General features: G+C 38.6%; 2 protein-coding genes across 3 annotated transcripts; one reads left to right on the top strand and one right to left on the bottom strand.

The window, feature by feature from the left end:
- Positions 1-141: 141 nt before the first annotated feature.
- On the top strand, positions 142-8,523 carry bpifcl (BPI fold containing family C, like). 2 transcript variants are annotated; one of them, XM_047369500.1, is made up of 16 exons: positions 142-283; positions 382-502; positions 1,007-1,118; positions 1,304-1,432; positions 3,482-3,637; positions 3,733-3,796; positions 3,903-3,963; positions 4,057-4,148; positions 4,264-4,440; positions 4,553-4,612; positions 7,131-7,298; positions 7,485-7,552; positions 7,637-7,679; positions 7,751-7,811; positions 7,996-8,072; positions 8,168-8,523. In XM_047369500.1, the coding sequence occupies exons 2-16, from the start codon at positions 403-405 to the stop codon at positions 8,228-8,230; spliced, it is 1,431 nt and encodes a 476-aa protein (XP_047225456.1). In that variant the 5' UTR covers positions 142-283; positions 382-402; the 3' UTR covers positions 8,231-8,523. The 2 variants fall into 2 exon arrangements, with proteins under 2 accessions (XP_047225456.1, XP_047225464.1); XM_047369508.1 differs by having other exon boundaries at positions 164-283; positions 371-502.
- A 1,387-nt stretch (positions 8,524-9,910) lies between these two features.
- On the bottom strand, positions 9,911-16,054 carry LOC124870689 (PRELI domain containing protein 3B-like). Its single transcript, XM_047369520.1, has 6 exons — positions 15,895-16,054; positions 13,105-13,273; positions 12,933-13,022; positions 12,084-12,154; positions 11,808-11,910; positions 9,911-11,695 (listed from the first exon to the last, which is right to left on the bottom strand). The coding sequence occupies exons 1-6, from the start codon at positions 15,924-15,926 to the stop codon at positions 11,579-11,581; spliced, it is 582 nt and encodes a 193-aa protein (XP_047225476.1). The 5' UTR covers positions 15,927-16,054; the 3' UTR covers positions 9,911-11,578.
- Between the last annotated feature and the right edge of the window lie 1,580 nt (positions 16,055-17,634).

Here is a 17,634-nt window from a genome sequence, read left to right as displayed (position 1 = left end):
GGGAATCCTTTAGTGAAATTAACTGCACCCTTTAGTTGAGAAGCAACACAGAGGAACTGTACTGCTTTCACTTCCTCATACCTTCACAGGCAACTATCTCGCTGCTATTACCAGATGTCAGTCAGTTTCACTTCTCATCAGTACATTACGGAAGTAGAAGATGCATTTGTATGCTTATCATTAGCCACTGACATGCTGAGGACACAGAGCGTTCTCTTATAGCTCAAACTCCTTCTTCAAGAGCTTCTTTGCAACTTCATCTGCCATTTGTTCCTTATTTCAGGTATGGAATCAATGCCATTTTTGATTTTTAGAAACTTTGAAACATGTTATAAAGGCTCAAGATATTGTTCAAACTCATTCCATTTAGTCATTTTACAGGTAAGGAAGGCCCAGAAAAAAATGCTTCCATCTGTGATAGTAGTCTTTATGCTTCTGTCGTGCTCCTGTGGAGAGAACCCTGCAATACAAGTCATCCTAACAAACAAAGGTCTCCAGTATGGTAAGGTGATGTATGGTGGTCTTAAATAACTTAAATGCCTGTAATTACAAGTCCAGTCAGGATAAAACAATGACCAGGGAGGCATGTTGTGGTATACTTGATACGTGTGCTTCTGTCAGAGCTGCTCCAAGGCTTCATTATGCATCTAACATAACCATTGTTATAGTTAAAACACTGGAAAACAATGCCAGCAATTGAATGTATTACAATCATTGCCTTTATAACCAAACAAGTGTTGCTTTTCTTGGGAAAAGCCAATAATTTTTCCCAATGATTAAATATCTCTTTAAATTTGTCACGTGACGACCTTCAACTCGAAATGCTATGTGTGGTAAGCAACTAGAAATGTACATCAAGCTGAAAACCCCATCCCCACTTTTACACAAGGTGGTGGCAGCATCATGCTGTGGGAGGCTTTTCTTAAGCAGAGAAAGGGAAACTAGTCAGAGTACCAGCTTACTTTTCTCAGAGTACAGCCAGCTCTGTTATGCACTGTTGTTGCAGGGAAACATGTGGGGACCGGATGGATTCAGGAGAAGTTGACGCAAATAACCTTTCCTGACATCAATGGTGATGTTGACATCTTTATTGGAAGGGTATACTACACGCTATCAGGGTAGGATCATGTTTATAATGAGAAACAATTCATAAGTATGTCTACAACTGGTTTTATAAATGTCAGTGTTTAGAAAGCATAGCCTTTGAGGTCAGCTGCGGTATGTTTTCTTTGATACAACCTGCTGACATTAGTTGAAAGTACATTACACATTACACTTTTATTTTCTTTCTGTTCTGTTTTAGTGTGACTATACAAAAGTGTGATCTTCCAGAGCCTGTCGTTGAGTTTGTCAAGGATATAGGCCTGAAGACATCCATCACAGGTCTCAGTTTGGCCCTTACTGGTGATTGGAGGACACGTTTTGGTTTAATGTGAGTTTTCATTCATTTTTGGCCTTCAATGCTTTGATTAGAACACAAATAATCCCTCTTTTCCTAAGAGCTGTCTCATTGGGGGTTTCTTATGGTAAAGTAAACTGGTTATCAAAACATCCAGACTTTCCAAGACAGATTTACCAGGAGTAAATTCAGTCAGTTAGAAAAAGAGACAGCTTCTAATACTGAACTAGCATTCTGAATGAAAGAGTGCAAGCCAGAAATGTATGAACATGTTAGAAGGAAGATATTCCTCATTGCTTTTATAACTCTACCAGGACTCTATCTTTTATCACTTAACAGTATTGTAAAAACAATAGGGGATTTCCTTAAGTTTTATTTCTGCTCATCTTGCTCAAGAATGAGGAAGCTTGAGATTTCTACTTCCTATTTTTTCAGCTCTATCAATCCTATCAGACTGAAAACCGAAAAGTTTAACTGAAAATAAAATTTAACCCACCCTATGCAATATTTAAAATCTGAGTAGACCCAAGTAGCAAAATTAGAGCACTGAGAAAATGAAGTGCATTATTATGAGCCTAAAGTATAACTGAACCATGTTTTTTTTTCTTTTTCTTTGACAAATCTACAGTGCTTGCAAAAATATTCACACCCCTTTATCCTTTTGCCATTCAGTCCCATTGCAATCACAAACTTCTATGTATTTTATAAAGATTTTAGATGAGAGGCTACTATAAAGTAACAGTAGTGGGAGGAAAAATACATAGTTATTAAACTGTTTTAGAAAGCACAATCTATAAAGTGTGGCCTACATGTGTATTCAGTCCTCCTTCGCTTTCATACCCCTAAAAGAAATTTAATGGAGTTATTACCCTTCATTAGTTTCAATATAAATAAATGGAATCCATCTGCGTGTAATTTATTGTCAGTATAAGAGGTGTGCTGTAAAGGCATCAGAGGTTGGTCAAAGAAAATTAGCGAATAAATACTAACATGGACTGCATGGTGTCTTTCTGCATAGAGTTCTGCATGTTCTCCCTGTGCATGCAGGTTCTCTTGAGGTTTCACTGACTTCTTCCCACAGCCCACAATGCATTACTGTAAGGTTAAATGGTTACTCTAAATTACACTTAGGTATGAGTGTGTGCCTACATGGTTGTTTGTGCCTTGTGTATCTACGTAATCCTGTGATGGACTGCCAAGCTGTACAGTATAGCATTATTGCAACCCTGCCATTTATGGTCACCGATCTAAACTAACAAATCGGGCGAGAACAGCATTAATAACAGGAGCAGGCAGGATGCTCATAGTAAATCTGGAGGACCTGCAAAGATCCAAAGCCTATGTGGAAAAATCTCTTACTTCACAAAAGTGGCCCGAAGAAAGTCTTTGTTGACAGAAAACCATAAAAAGCCCCATTTGCAGTTTTTCATAACCCTTGTAGCGGACATAACAAATGAGGAGGACGATGCTCTGGTCAGATGAGACCAGAATTCAACTTTTTGGCCTACATGCAAACCCTGGTGAAAAAACAGCACTGTACATTACCCTGAAACTGCTGTGGTGCTGCTTTTTCAGCAGAAACAGGGAAGCTGGGGAGAGTTAGTGGGAATATTGATGGAGGTAAATATGGGGCAATACTGGAAGAAAACCTGTCAGAAACAGCAAAAGACTGGAAACTGGAGAGGAGATTAAGGTTATTGTCATCAGAAAAGACAACTCCTTACATACAGAATCTATGGCAAAACTATGGAAAAAATATTTTTACATGTACTCTCCATCCAAGGTTTTATTTTACAAAGAGGAATGGGCAAAAAAATCAGTCGATAGAAGCTGGAAGCAACAAAAAAGATAACCAAATGAATTTAAGTTGAATTACATATAAGTTTATGGGGTTTAACCTGACAAAATCTAAACAATTTCAAGGAATATAAACTATTTTGCAACTAGTAAGGCACATTCAAAATCAAATATAGGCTATTGTATATAAAGCTCTTCAAGTTAAGCAGCATTAGTATGTCACCAGATCTTAGTCCTATTGGTGAAATTTTCAGCAACATCACTGATCTTCTTTTGAATCTCCAGACATGATGGTGGATCATTCAACATGGCTATATTTAACACTGATGTGACCTCTGTTATGCACCTGGGGAGTGATGCTGAGGGGCATCTGTCTGTCACCAACATCAACTGTAACGCTGCAGTCAGAGATGTTGACATACAGTTCTCCGGTGGAGCCAGGTACAGAAATAAACACTAATGAAGGGACTTATCTAACCCACAAAGATGCCTGGATAAAAGACCTGCAAAAGACCTCTTTTGCTGTATGTCCACAGTTGGATTTTTCAGCCATTTGTCAAGTATTTCAAGGGACAGGTCATTGGGATAATACAAAATACAGTATGTATTTCAGCACACCATAATTATGTAAAGATTGTTTTTATATTTAATTACTTAGCCGAAGCTCACTTTAAAAGATCTAAACATTGTCTTGTTTTCTCCTCAGATCTGTCCTGAAGTTGAGGACGCCATCGTGGAGTTGGACCACCATCTACAGGCTATGAACGGTATTGCAACCTCCTTAAAAAATTACTTAAATTTTAACTGAAGGCTTTAGAAATTCTGATTGAAATACAAAAATAATTTTCATGTTGTGACAGTTTCCTTTGGTGTAAATGAAGTTCTCACTCTCGACGTCCCTCTCACTGGTCTCCCTGTCGTTGATGCTTCAAATCTGAAGTTAGGGTTAAAGGTAAAGTTACACACATGGAAGCAGGGCACCAGACAAGCTTAAATATCTTTATCTCTGTGGCATGTTGAACATGCATTCATGTTTTATGACAAACCCGTGATCTCTTTATTCACAGGGGGAGTTCTACAGCATCAAAACTCACAAAGAGCCTCCCTTTGTGGCCCAGCAATTCACCTTGCCTGAGCAGGCGGGCTATATGCTGTCGATGGGAATGTCTGAGTTCACTCTGAACTCTGCCTCATTTGGGTACTTCTCAGCAGGACAGCTTCAAGTCCTTATCAATGACAGCATGGTGGGTGCATCCATAAAGAAAGAACAGAGGAGGACATTTTGTGCATTTGTGTTCACTGACTTCTTTGTTTGCTGGAAATGTTTGGTGCTAAAGAGATGCTTTATGGTTTCAGATGCCTCCTTATTGTCCTTTTCACCTGAATACCTCCTCAATGGGAATGTTCATTCCTCAGGTAGGCTTATCAGTTCAGAGTTAGTTGTATTTTTGAGTTGATTAAGTTCAAAGCCACAGTGTGACAGTGACCATTCCTGCTCCCAAAAACAGTGCATACAGTGCCTTGAAAGTACTCGGCCCCCTTGAACTTTTCAACCTCTTGCCACATTTCAGGCTTCAAACATAAAAATATAAAATTCTAAGTTTTTGTGAAGAATCAACAACAAGTTGGACACAATCGTGAAGTGGAATAAAATTTATTGGATGTGTCAAATTTGTTTAACAAATAAAAAACTGAAAAGTGGGGCGTGCAATATTATTTGTCCCCTTGTGTTAATACTGTGTAGCGCCATCCTTTGCTGCAATTACAGCTGCAAGTCTCTTGGGGTTTGTCTCTATCAGTTTTGCACATCGAGAGACTGAAATTATTGCCCATTCTTCCTTGCAAAACAGCTGGAGCCCAGTGAGGTTGGACGGAGAGCGTTCGTGAACAGCAGTCTTCAGCTCTTTCCACAGATTCTCGATTGGATTCAGGTCTGGACTTTGACTTGGCCATTCCAACACCTGGATACGTTTATTTGTGAACCATTCCATTGTAGATTTGGTTTTATGTTTTGGATCATTGTCTTGTTGGAAGATAAATCTCTGTCCCAGTCTCAGGTCTCTTGCAGACTCCAACAGGTTTTCTTCCAGAATGGTCCTGTATTTGGCCCCATCCATCTTCCCGTCAACTTTGACCATCTTCCCTGTCCCTGCTGATGAAAAGCAGGCCCAAACCATGATGCTGCCACCACCATGTTTGACAGTGGGGATGGTGTGTTCTGGGTGTTGAGCTGTGTTGCTTTTACGCCAAACATATCGTTTTGCATTGTGGCCAAACAGTTCGATTTTGGTTTCATCTGACCAGAGCACCTTCTTCCACATGTTTGGTGTGTCTCCCAGGTGGCTTGTGGCAAACTTTAAATGAGACTTTTTATGGATATCTTTGAGAAATGGCTTTCTTCTTGACACTCTTCCATAAAGGCCAGATTTGTGCAGTGTACGACTGATTGTTGTCCTATGGACAGACTCTCCCACCTCAGCTGTAGATCTCTGCAGTTCATCCAGAGTGATCATGGGCCTCTTGGCTGCATCTCTGATCAGTCTTCTCCTTGTTCCAGATGAAAGTTTAGAGGAATGGCTGGGTCTTGGTAGATTTGCAGTGGTCTGATACTCCTTCCATTTCAATATGATTGCTTGCACAGTGCTCCTTGGGATGTTTAAAGCTTGGGAAATCTTTTTGTATCCAAATCCGTCTTTAAACTTCTCCACAACAGTATCTCGGACCTGCCTGGTGTGTTCCTTGGTCTTCATGATGCTCTCTGTGCTTTGAACAGAACCCTGAGACTATCACAGAGCAGGTGAATTTATACGGAGACTTGATTACACACAGGTGGATTCTATTTATCATCATCAGTCATTTGGGACAACATTGGATCATTCAGAGATCCTCACTGAACTTCTGGAGTGAGTTTGCTGCACTGAAAGTAAAGGGGTCGAATAATATTGCACGCCCCACTTTTCAGTGTTTTATTTGTTAAAAACGTTTGACACATCCAATAAATTTCATTCCACTTCATGATTGTGTCCCACTTGTTGTTGATTCTTCACAAAACATTAGAATTTTATATCTTTATGTTTGAAGCCTGAAATGTGGCAAGAGGTTTACCAGTTCAAAGGGGCCGAGTACTTTCGCAAGACACTGTACTTCAGCCACTGTGAAATGTCTCTCATCTGGAGCTAAGTGTTGCAGCTCAATAGAGTAAAATATTAAACTTAATGGGATCATGATACAGCTTTCTAACCTACAGTGCCTTACAAAAGTATTTGTAAACCATGACCTTTCTCACAGTTGGTCACATTACAACTATACACTTCAGTGTATTTTACTGAACTAATTTGTAAAAGAGAAGCACGTAGAAAGTAGCAAATTGTGAAGTGAAAGAAAACAGATAAATGTCTTTCAAAACTACAAAACACTGTGGAGAAAAACTGATGTTGGAGATCATTCTGATAACACTATCATCGCAATTGTGAAACAAGCGAACTTTCTTGAGCAGGGACAGGGAAGCTGGTGAGAGTTTATCAGAAGCTAGATACAGGACAATACTGGAAGGAAACCTGTTAGAAGTGGAGACAGACTCGAGACTAGGGCAGAAGTTCACCTTTCAGTAGGACAAAGACCCTAAACATGTAGCCAGAGCAACAATGGTATGGTTTAGATCAAAGCTCATTCATCAATTATTATGGCTTAAATCAGGTCCAGACCTTAGCTCAGCATAGACTATAGTACTAATTGTAATGAGTAAGATTTAAATGAAAATATTGAGACTTCTTCTCGATTAGACTAGTCTATATTGGTATTCCATAGTAGCTACCACTTTCTGTTATTGTATAACTAAAAGTATCAATTGAAAGTTCCTCCTTTTGAACTGCTTTAATTAACATATATTATTAACATATTTCAGGCTAAAACATATAACTCTCTTTCTGTCCAGCTTCCCAAGATGTTTCCAGGTTTGTTGATGAATCTTATGTTGTACGCCAGAGAGGCTCCAGTGTTTTCCTTCCAGCCTGGCGCTGCTGTCCTGGGGGCCCAAGTCAGTGCAAAGGCCGTCGCCATTGAACCAAATGGTACTCAGGTCCCACTGTTCAAACTCAACATTGTGAGTAAATCTGCTGTTTGATCTGTAAGAATGACCAACAAATCTCTTTTATGCACCTTTATCTTCTCATTTTAGACCATAGTGAAGGAAATTTAAATGTTTAAGTTCAACCGATTTAGTTTCAATCTGCTAAAATTGTGTATACTAACAAGCTAAATTAACTCATTTCATTTTTTTCCCTTCAAGGACTCTAACATCACCAGTAAATTGATAATTGATAAAGGAAAGCTGATGGGTTCTGTGATATTAGATAAGTGCGTGTAAAATTGTATCAAAATTTTATATTTGACACCCATTCTTTGAATGCCACCCAAAGTAACAACACTGCTCTCTTTTAGCATTACCTTGACACTGGCCTCAAGTGAAATTGGAGCCTTTAAGGTAAGTGGCACATTATGAAAAGTAGATGATTTGTTGTTGGTTAAGGTGCAAAATGGCTTTTCTGTCTGCAGACTGATTCTTTGGAAAAGGTAGTAAAGACAGGAATGGGTCTGGCCTTAGGAAAAGTCAACGGTAAGTTTTAGTTAAATCCCCCTGTTCACTGCTCAATTTTAATGATTGATTTCTACTTCATTAACTCCCAGATATAACAGATACTAAATAAATATGTGTGAAACAATCATGCTCTTTGTCCTTGTAACCACTGTAGATTAGAGGCTGCTAAGTATTTGTCTTGAAATGTATTCCTTTTTTTCAGCAACACTGAGAAAAGGGATCATTTTACCAAGAATGAAACACATACAACTTGTCAACACAGTTCTGAAGATGGAGAAGGTAACTATTCAATAGAGACAAGATATGGATGTAACTTTGGTTAAAAAGAAAGGTGTTTTTTTTGTCTCACTGATCATTGTCTGTCTTCCCAACAGGGGTTTGTAGCCATTTCTTCAGATGCGGAGACTCTGCAAACAGATAGACGCTCCTACTTATAAACATAAAATGTGTAAAATTGATTTTTTTTCTTGGTTCATACTCAAACTTTCTAGCCTTTAAACTGATTTGGTCTAAATCTTTCTCCACAAGGGAAAAGCACCTTGTGTAAACCTCAATCTACCACATCTTTCCAAGCCTTGCTATCCAATAGACTAACACCTAAACAGATAATGAACACATATGTACACAAATATGTCTCATCATTAGTGAGTCTGGTGCTCAGATATACAACTGGTCGACAACTGAAAGAGTACTGTCTGTATTTGCTTCAAATTAAATATTAATACACTTACTGCATGGTGTTATTGCGAATTACGAAAATACCGAATATCTCCACACTTCCCTGGTAAAGTTGTGCAAAAATGATTTACCATAAATGTAGGTACATTGATTCATTTTCATTTATTCATAATCAAATACTATAACTAAAAACGATATGTTTCAGAAATGTATCACTTGGTTAGGAGCATCTGAGTAGCTAAATGGGAAACAACTCACCAATGACTTTCTGTTTTCCTGGGGTACAAATAAGACATGAAGCTCCATTCTGGACAAGAATCTCTTTATAACACCTTCACACACAGAGCGGGATGATAAGAGAGATAAAGAATATCTCCAAAGCTTATTATTAGAGGACTGCAGTGGGAAGGGGTCAACAAGCCTCTATAACATCTCTTAGAAATCTACTTGCTAACTAGGTTTTTGCAATGCATGCTCTGCTTTTCTGTCCCACCGTCAAAAAGGTAAATGTACAGGTGAACTCTACTGGAATGGTCTTTCTTTAGGTCAGATTAGACTACAACTGAGCTTTTGAACTACAAACACTACAAGTACATTTGAGGTGAAAGGTCGAGTATAAGCACCCCATGGCCACTGTTAAGTATGGTGTAGGATCTGTGATGCTGTGGGCCTGTTTCTCTTCCTAAAGTTGTAAAAGCTTTGTGCATGGCATCATAAAATCTTTGAGACGACGACGTCCGATAATAAAACTTTTGTGGACTCTATAACCAGAGATGGGTCATCACTGGATCTTTCCTAAAACAACAAAGAAATGGTTTCACTCTAAATCCTACAGAAGACCTGTGAGCTGAGGAAGAGAGAAAAAAGAATATGTATAAAGTGGAGAAAATTGTGCAAAGATTAATAGTTAAAGATCCCTCTCTCTGTGCGCTGAAAGATGCTATATTAGTAAAAGGGAGGATGCACCCCCTAAGAGAATAAAGTTTAATTATTTTCTGCAAGAGATTGTGAATTTATTTTATCCTACCTGCACACAGCCATCAGCATCTACAATGGCTCTTTGAAGAAATCTGTATGAGCCACATTTCATTTCTCTTTGAGATTCATAAAGTATTTTTGAATCGAATTAAGACTGTTTTTATACATTTTTTCCCAGCATGCCAGTGAATGTGGAGGGGACTGTAAAAGGCGGCTAATGTAGAGTGACAAATTTCCACATTCTTCATCCAATCTTATTCATTTTTCTGACTTCCTAAGGCTACAGTTTTAAGAAAAAAATAATAATCGATTGTTTTTTAGTGTCATTAAAGCAGACACATGTAATTGTTTAAATAAATAAGGATAAAATACTTCTTTAGCAATTATAAAAAACTGTATGAATCTAGTTTAACTTTCACACAGGTAATTCACTTAAAACAGAGCACACGCCACAGCATCGATGAAACAATGACTTTTCTTTATTTTGAAACTTTTCAGTGCTCACTCATTAGTATCCATTTACATTCTTGGAATGTAGCACCATAAAAATATAAATAGGTTCCCCGAAGGAAGACATCACTCTCCTTTCATGAAAGGAGACACTGTGTTCAGAGGAGGACGCAACATGAAACAGATTATTGTCAAATATGGTTTTTAAAAACAGCTTTTGAACAGGTGGAGCTGGAATGAAAGACCAGTTTATGGTTGATGATGAGATCAGACTGACGACTGTAGACTTGTGATGGTGTTAACCTCTGTTATTTGTGTACCGTGAAGTCAGTCTGAACACAAACGTCCTGCATGTAAACTTTCATTTGTATAAATGCAAATTCTCCCATGAGAGGAAGAAGGAAGAACATGAAAAGTGTAACACGGTTCCATAGCTCACTTCATCCTTGTGCGTTTAGCCGAGTCTTCTAAAGCAACTCCTTGATTCAGTTAGAACAAAAACTATATAAAACATGTTCCTCCTTTTTTATTTTATGCCACAAGCCAACAGCTTCCGGAAACGAGCGGTTTAACAATCTTCACAAGTGTTCACCCCAACAAATAAAAATAACACTGACATTTACAAACAGGAGGATGAAGTGGTCAAAGCATACAGGTTCAAGTGGAGGCTGGTATTAAATTAGGAAAGTTGGTACGGTCGCTGCAGAGCTGTGACATCAGTGAACACTGAACCCACATATCTCATTTAAACGTGCCCCATTCGAGGTCTTCTACTTCAAGTTCACATATTAAAAATAAGTTAAACATTCAAATACGAACATTCTTAAACTGCAACATGTAAACCAAACAGCTTACCCTCACTGTAAGAGACCTCATTTTACATTTTTAAAAATAGATCAGAGAGACACAATAAGAGAAATCAACTATGCTGATAAACCAGCACCTGTATCACTTTTCTAATCATTGAGAACCTCAAAGCAAGTCAAAGCTGCCTTTGTTTTAGGTACAACACTCTACGATGCGACCTTCTGCTCATGTGGCGTGGTTTGCTTTGGGTCACTGCAGGAGGAGAAATCTCCAGTCAGAAGTGTCAGATGCCTAAAAGTACAGAGAGAATCTGCCTTTTCTGTCACTGATTCTACCCGTGTTAATCCACAACACTGCTAGAAACCAACCTCAAACACACGCTGGAAGCAGAGAAATGTAACCCTCCAACAGCAACAGCTGCTGAGATTTTTTACTTCCAGTTACTCTCAGCTCTGTAGTACAAGGAAAGACCAGACACTCTAAAAATGTACTCAACCCATTTGCAAAGGTTTGAAACAACAAGGAAATGTTACAGACAGAGACAAAGGGGACGGAAAGGTGACGCTGCTGAGCGCACGTGTAGGCACAGTGTGAATTACTCTTAAAAACGTCTACATCACAAGACGAGAGTGCTATGAGCCCATCAGCCTGATTTAACCCTGTTTTTTTTAAGCTAACTCAGTGTTCCCTGTCACTGCCCACAAAGACAAGTGGAAAAAGTCGGTGCAGACTTGCTGAGGAAGAACAGACGAACGTACCAGAGGCTGTTTTGGCAGATTAGTGGAGGGGGCCCCTTCCAAAGGAACATGTTTGAGTCTGTCAGTTTATGGTGCTGAAGTAAGCTGAAAATACATTTAATAGAAATGTTGGGGTCATTTCTCTGTGACAGCGGCTGCCATGGGAACGCGCATGGAGCCACGAGCAGTTGCTGCCAGCTCCTCAAACTCTGTGTTCAACCGTCTGATGACCCACTCCATCGCCTCCCGACCCTGAAAACGATAATTGCACAACTTACAAACAGGAAACACAACTATTTAGTAAAAGAAATATGGCCACTTTGTTTTGGTGAAATATAAGAAGGTCAAATAAAAACAAACTCACCTTATTGGCATTAACAGACATGGTCTTAGCCATGAGTCCCTCTAGGTGGCTGCTCAGACTGACACCTTTTACGCTGATCAGCGCCTCCTGGGTTAACACTGTTCTGAAGCACAAACCAAGCAAACACAGTCACAGAAAGCACAACTATTAGTGTTTCTGGTGTTCTAGGCTTTATATACATTCTTAATAAGAACAACGTTTGCAAATTAAAACATATTTTGGGACATTTTTACTGCTCATGGCTACAGAACACATAAGTAAGTCTGAGTCACTTACTTTCCAGGGTCTTCTGGATGTGGCTTGTATGTCAACTTCTCATCCACAGATACAAGGTTGGTGAAGGAGATCTAGGCAGATAAAACAGTTGGAACTAATGTTTTTAAAAAGCAAAACGTTTAAATAAATAGGAATTCAATTTTACATCAGATACAGCCAGGAAAGAACCGTTTTCTGACATTATTTGCCCCTGCCTCCTAAAGGGCATTATGACTTCTAAAAACAAACTTTTTTCCCCTTCACGGTTTTGCTTGTTTTGGACTAGACTTTATGGGACGTGTAATACCTCTATCTGCGGACCTGCCTAAATCCTCACATTTAGCTCATTTATGCAACTATTTACAATAAAAACACACAATTTTAAATGTTAGAAATAAAAGATGCTTTTATAATCATTCAGAAATTAAGCATCTTCAGTTAGAGCAAGCACAGAAATTTGGTTACATAGCATGTTTTTTTCCCCCTCTTTGTTCAATTTTCACAAAAATGTATTTCCATTACTCACCAAAATGGCCACCCAGAGACCAAGAAGTACCCGCTGTGGTAGGTAAATATTTACAATGGGATAAATATGACCAGATGAAATGGTTAGCGCCAAGCAGTAAATGGAGGTACGAACTGGGGAAGGGTTTAATTATATGCAGCCAACAAAAGCTGCAGCCCTTTGCTCTAAAGTGAAACCATAAACAATACTTAAGCAAACCCAATTCAATAATGGAAAGTCTATTTAAAGTTTTATTTTTTTTCATCCAACGCCTCTTTAGGTTCGGTCCTAAATCGATTAATTTGTTCCTTTACCTTAGAACCCAGGGAACAGACTAGTGTCCAACGTTTAGCAGTTTTACTTACATTTGTTGACTGTAGCTCAAATGTTTTCTGGTTGGGGTCCACGACTGAATGCTCTTGAACGTAGGTGCATGTTCTTGTTACTCCAATGATCTGAAAGCAAAGGCAAACGTCAAGCCTAACGCAGAGCAGAGAACCTTGAACATGACTTATATTAAAGTATCAGCAAACATACAGATTTTGCTATGGCGGGGAGCCCCCACTCTGTGCTGAGTAGTCTGGTGCTGTGTAACCGTCCCTGGGAATCAACGTTTCTGTCCAGAACATCAACACCAAACACGCCGGGGTTCATTGGGTTGGGATACTTCTGCATCGCTGCATTGGTCACCGTCTCCCATGGGTGGCTGTTAGCATGAAAACAATGAGATCATTTTAATTAAATGTTCAACGTGCAAAGCAAGACTTATATAAGGTAGTTGGGTTATTGTCTGGACTCTTTCAGTAAACTAAGCATTTGCATTAGAGTTAAACAAATAAATATGGACAGTAAAGAGCCATATTTAAAGGAGTAAGGATTCCGTACCGATGCCCGGTACCTGGGAATCGGTACTCAACAGTACCAATTTTCAATACTTTTGTCTGCGTTTGTGGCAACAAATGTTAATTTGTTTTATAATAAAATCTCAGAATTTTTTTATTTAAAATATTTATTTCTCAAAATATTCAGGACCATCATCTGTATACTGTATCCACCTCCTGCACAACACAACTGATGGACACAACGTAATCAAAGCAAAAGGAGGCTACTTTGAAGAACCTAGAATATAAGACATATTTTCAGTTGTTTCACACTTTTTTGTTCAGTATATAATTCCACATGTGTTAATCCATAGTTTTGATGCCTTCAGTGTGAAGCTACAATATTCATAGTCATGAAAATAAAGAAAACTCTTTGAATGAAAAGGTGTGTCCAAACTTTTGGTCTGTACTGTATATATATAACCTTTAATGAATATATCAAAACAACATCCAGATGTTTGTATTCTAACATCTCAGTTGTTTCAAACATTTCCTCTCTCATGTTGCTGGCTAGAAAACGAGTCGCTAACGAATTCAGGTGTGCTATCGGTGCTGAATGCAGGAGTTGTAGCCGTAGATCTGAGGCTGATGAAAATTGTGCCTCTTCAGCCTTGATCTGGTGCTTCACCAGACTGGAAGTATTCCTGATGCTGGTCTTGCACTTCCTGTCACAAATATTGCAGCGAGTGTAATTTGCTTCGCATTTTGAAAAGTGGAGCCATACTTTCGAGTGCTTCCAGTCAGCCATGCTTTGTTGATGGTACCAGCGGCTTCTGACGTCTTTAGGCTCTTGTGTGTGCAATGCTGTGTTCATGTCAGGCATGTAAAATCACCCACTCTTCCACTCCCTCAGTGTTACAACGATGCGTTTAGATACCAAAACACGGTACTGTTTGCTTTTACGTGAATTGGTACGTGGTAGTACCGACTCATTTCGGTCGGTACCTATAAAAGTACTGAATTCGGTATCCATCACTAGTCACCGCACCCCTTTACAGAAAGGTACCTTTGTAGTTTTGGTCATTTCATAGAGACTTTTTTTGGCTACGAAATGGAGCCCTCTGATGCAAGTTGTGGCATTGCAATTATGCCAAAAATTAATAGTACCAAGAGATTATTTCATAACTGCTTTGACTACCAATGATTTAAAGTAATTTATTATACTCTACTGTCAGAAAATGTGGTTACGTTGGTGCTATGAATAATATTTTCCAAAAGCTGAATTGATTATATCTGGCATATTTCATAAGAGTCAGCAGGCCCCAGTAGGGAAGGTATAGTACATATGTAAAATATTGAAGGAAAAAAACAGCAATGTCTGGGTACAAACTGACCCAAATTGTATTTTGATCAATATATCTAAATGTCAGCAATTGTAGTTGGTGTCTTGTTTATGTCGCATAATTTTCTTCAAAATATTTTGTCTGTTTTTCTTTTCTTTTTTACTCTGCTTTGCCGTTTCCTTCACACGTTTGTTTTTTTCTGCTCCGATCTGCCTATTTTATATCGGTTAAATAACAATAAATCAATATAACAGATTGTATTTAGTCGCTCTTAGAAGGTTGAATGCAATGTTTCGGGCAATGTTATGATTGAAAAAAAAAAGAGAACACCTGTAAGTACATCAAAAATTATTGATGGTAGTTTTTTTTCTGAAAAGCCTGTCAGCTAAAAGTTGATAATTAAGTCACAAGAATCACACACAACTAATCAATAGCAGACTGACTGGCCGTCTCCATGCAGCAGCGCTGCGTGCCGCGCACTGCGCAGACTCACAGCATCACTACGTAGGAGCTCAGCCAGAAACTTCTAGAAATGGAAAAGAACCCAAACCAGACTTTTGTTCTGTATCTACTTATTTTCGGCGTCCTGAATGGGGAAGAACGTAAAGAAATCCTTGTTTATTTGTTGACGACGTCTCTGCTGCGCCAGGCTCACACAATAACAGTTATGTAACGCAGACAATGCTGTACATAATGTTAAACTGGTGGTAAAAAAAAACAAAACAAAAAAAACAATATGCCTCCCGAATCCACGAACACGACCCTTTATGTGAAAAGCTCAGTTAACTATAAGCATTGTGACGAAACTTAGCAAAAACTTTATTAAAAAAAATGCTTTCATACTAACGCTAGAAGAGCGTTAAGTCGGCTAACGGTTTACTTCTATTCAACAAAGACTAATGTTCACACGTTAAAAAGCTCGAAGTATGCCATGTTATCCGTTACAAGCAGCAACAGACAGAACTGGTAAATGGCTGGCAGTGTACTTTAAAGCGATTTCAATCAAGTTCCCTAACTTCTCCACAACCTTGGCTGAGGAAGCTAACAACAGCAGCGATTGAAAAGACGAGGGAACAACCAGAAAAGGTTATACAATAGACAAAACCATAGTTGTGCAACCCGTACGCTTGGTTAAATATATTGGCAGGAAGAGAGACACTTACTTGAAAATGTGCTCTGACGCCCAGATCTTCATTATTACAGGCTTTTCTGTCAGAAGCTCGGGAGTCGGCGACTTAACGACAGCGTGACCGAAGGGAAGAAGGACGAAAACCGACTGAAGCAAAGAGGGAAGTCTTTCTTTGGGTGTATTTCAGCTAAACAGCCATACTGCCCCCTAGTGGCAGACAAACACACTGTCATGTGTTATCCAGAGCAATCAACAACTTATTTATTCAGTTCATAATTATTTTTTTCTCTTAATGAATTGCAAAGATTTAAGCTGCACTTACTCACTACCTGGTTTTATACAAATCCAGTCTAGATGTAAGATTAAAACGTTGTATGAAGTGTATTTAAATATCAGGGTTTTGGTAAATAGCCGAAAGGTTTTGCACTATATTGCAACAAAAAGAATTTTCAATATCCCCAAAAGGAAACTGGACTTTTTTTAAGCACTCTATATTTGACGTATTTCTAAAGTGAATCCTCAAAATATTTTTATTTAGGATGATAGTTTCAATCAGTCAGACCACGGAAACCTTATTTATGCACACACACAACATTGCAAAGCAAAGTGTTTACAAATAAAATAAAGAAATGACTCAAATAAGAAATAAATTAAATATATATATTAAATATATATAAAACAGCGATATACACATTCACCTAACATATAAGAAAATTAAATACATAATTCATTAAATCATGTGTTTTTAAATTTTATTCGAACACATAGTATTGAAAAATAAAATCAATTACAAATGGAGCCCTTAAAATTCTGAAGACAAATAGATGTAATGAATAAATAAAATTTGTAAAGGCATTTAAGTGTATTGGTCTTACAGACCTAGATAAATAAAACACAAAAAAGGTGAAAGTAAAATAAAATTAAAATAAACAAAATGCCAACTAATAGACATCCACTGTGTGAAGATATTGCCACGGGGGGGGATAAATATGAATGAATGTATATATGTACAGTACAGACCAAATGTTTGGACACACCTTCTCATTCAAAGAGTTGTCTTTATTTTCATGACTATGAATATTGTAGCTTCACACTGAGGGCATCAAAACTATGAATTAACACATGTGGAATTATATACTGAACAAAAAAGTGTGAAACAACTGAAAATATGTCTTATATTCTAGGTTCTTCAAAGTAGCCTCCTTTTGCTTTGATTACTGCTCCGCACACTCTTGGCATTCTGTTGATGAGCTTCAAGAGGTAGTCACCTGAAATGGTTTTCCAACAGTCTTGAAGGAGTTCCCAGAGATGCTTAGCACTTGTTGGCCCTTTTGCCTTCACTCTGCGGTCCAGCTCACCCCAAACCATCTCGATTGGGTTCAGGTCCAGTGACTGTGGAGGCCAGGTCATCTGGCGCAGCACCCTATCACTCTCCTTCTTGGTCAAATAGCCCTTACACAGCCTGGAGGTGTGTTTGGGGTCATTGTCCTGTTGAAAAATAAATGATGGTCCAACTAATCGCAAACCGGATGGAATAGCATGCCGCTGCAAGATGCTGTGGTAGCCATGCTGGTTCAGTATGCCTTAAATTTTGAATAAATCCCCAACAGTGTCACCAGCAAAGCAACCCCACACCATCACACCTCCTCCTCCATGCTTCATGGTGGGAACCAGGCATGTAGAGTCCATCCGTTCACCTCTTCTGTGCAGCACAAAGACACGGTGGTTGGAACCAAAGATCTCAAACTTGGACTCATCAGACCAAAGCACAGAT

The sequence above is a fragment of the Girardinichthys multiradiatus genome, chromosome 1, assembly GCF_021462225.1.
Source record: "Girardinichthys multiradiatus isolate DD_20200921_A chromosome 1, DD_fGirMul_XY1, whole genome shotgun sequence".
In the NCBI taxonomy this organism is placed as follows: domain Eukaryota; kingdom Metazoa; phylum Chordata; class Actinopteri; order Cyprinodontiformes; family Goodeidae; genus Girardinichthys; species Girardinichthys multiradiatus.
The sequence above is the reverse complement of the archived record's forward strand: the minus strand, read 5'-3'. Positions and strand labels throughout refer to the sequence as shown.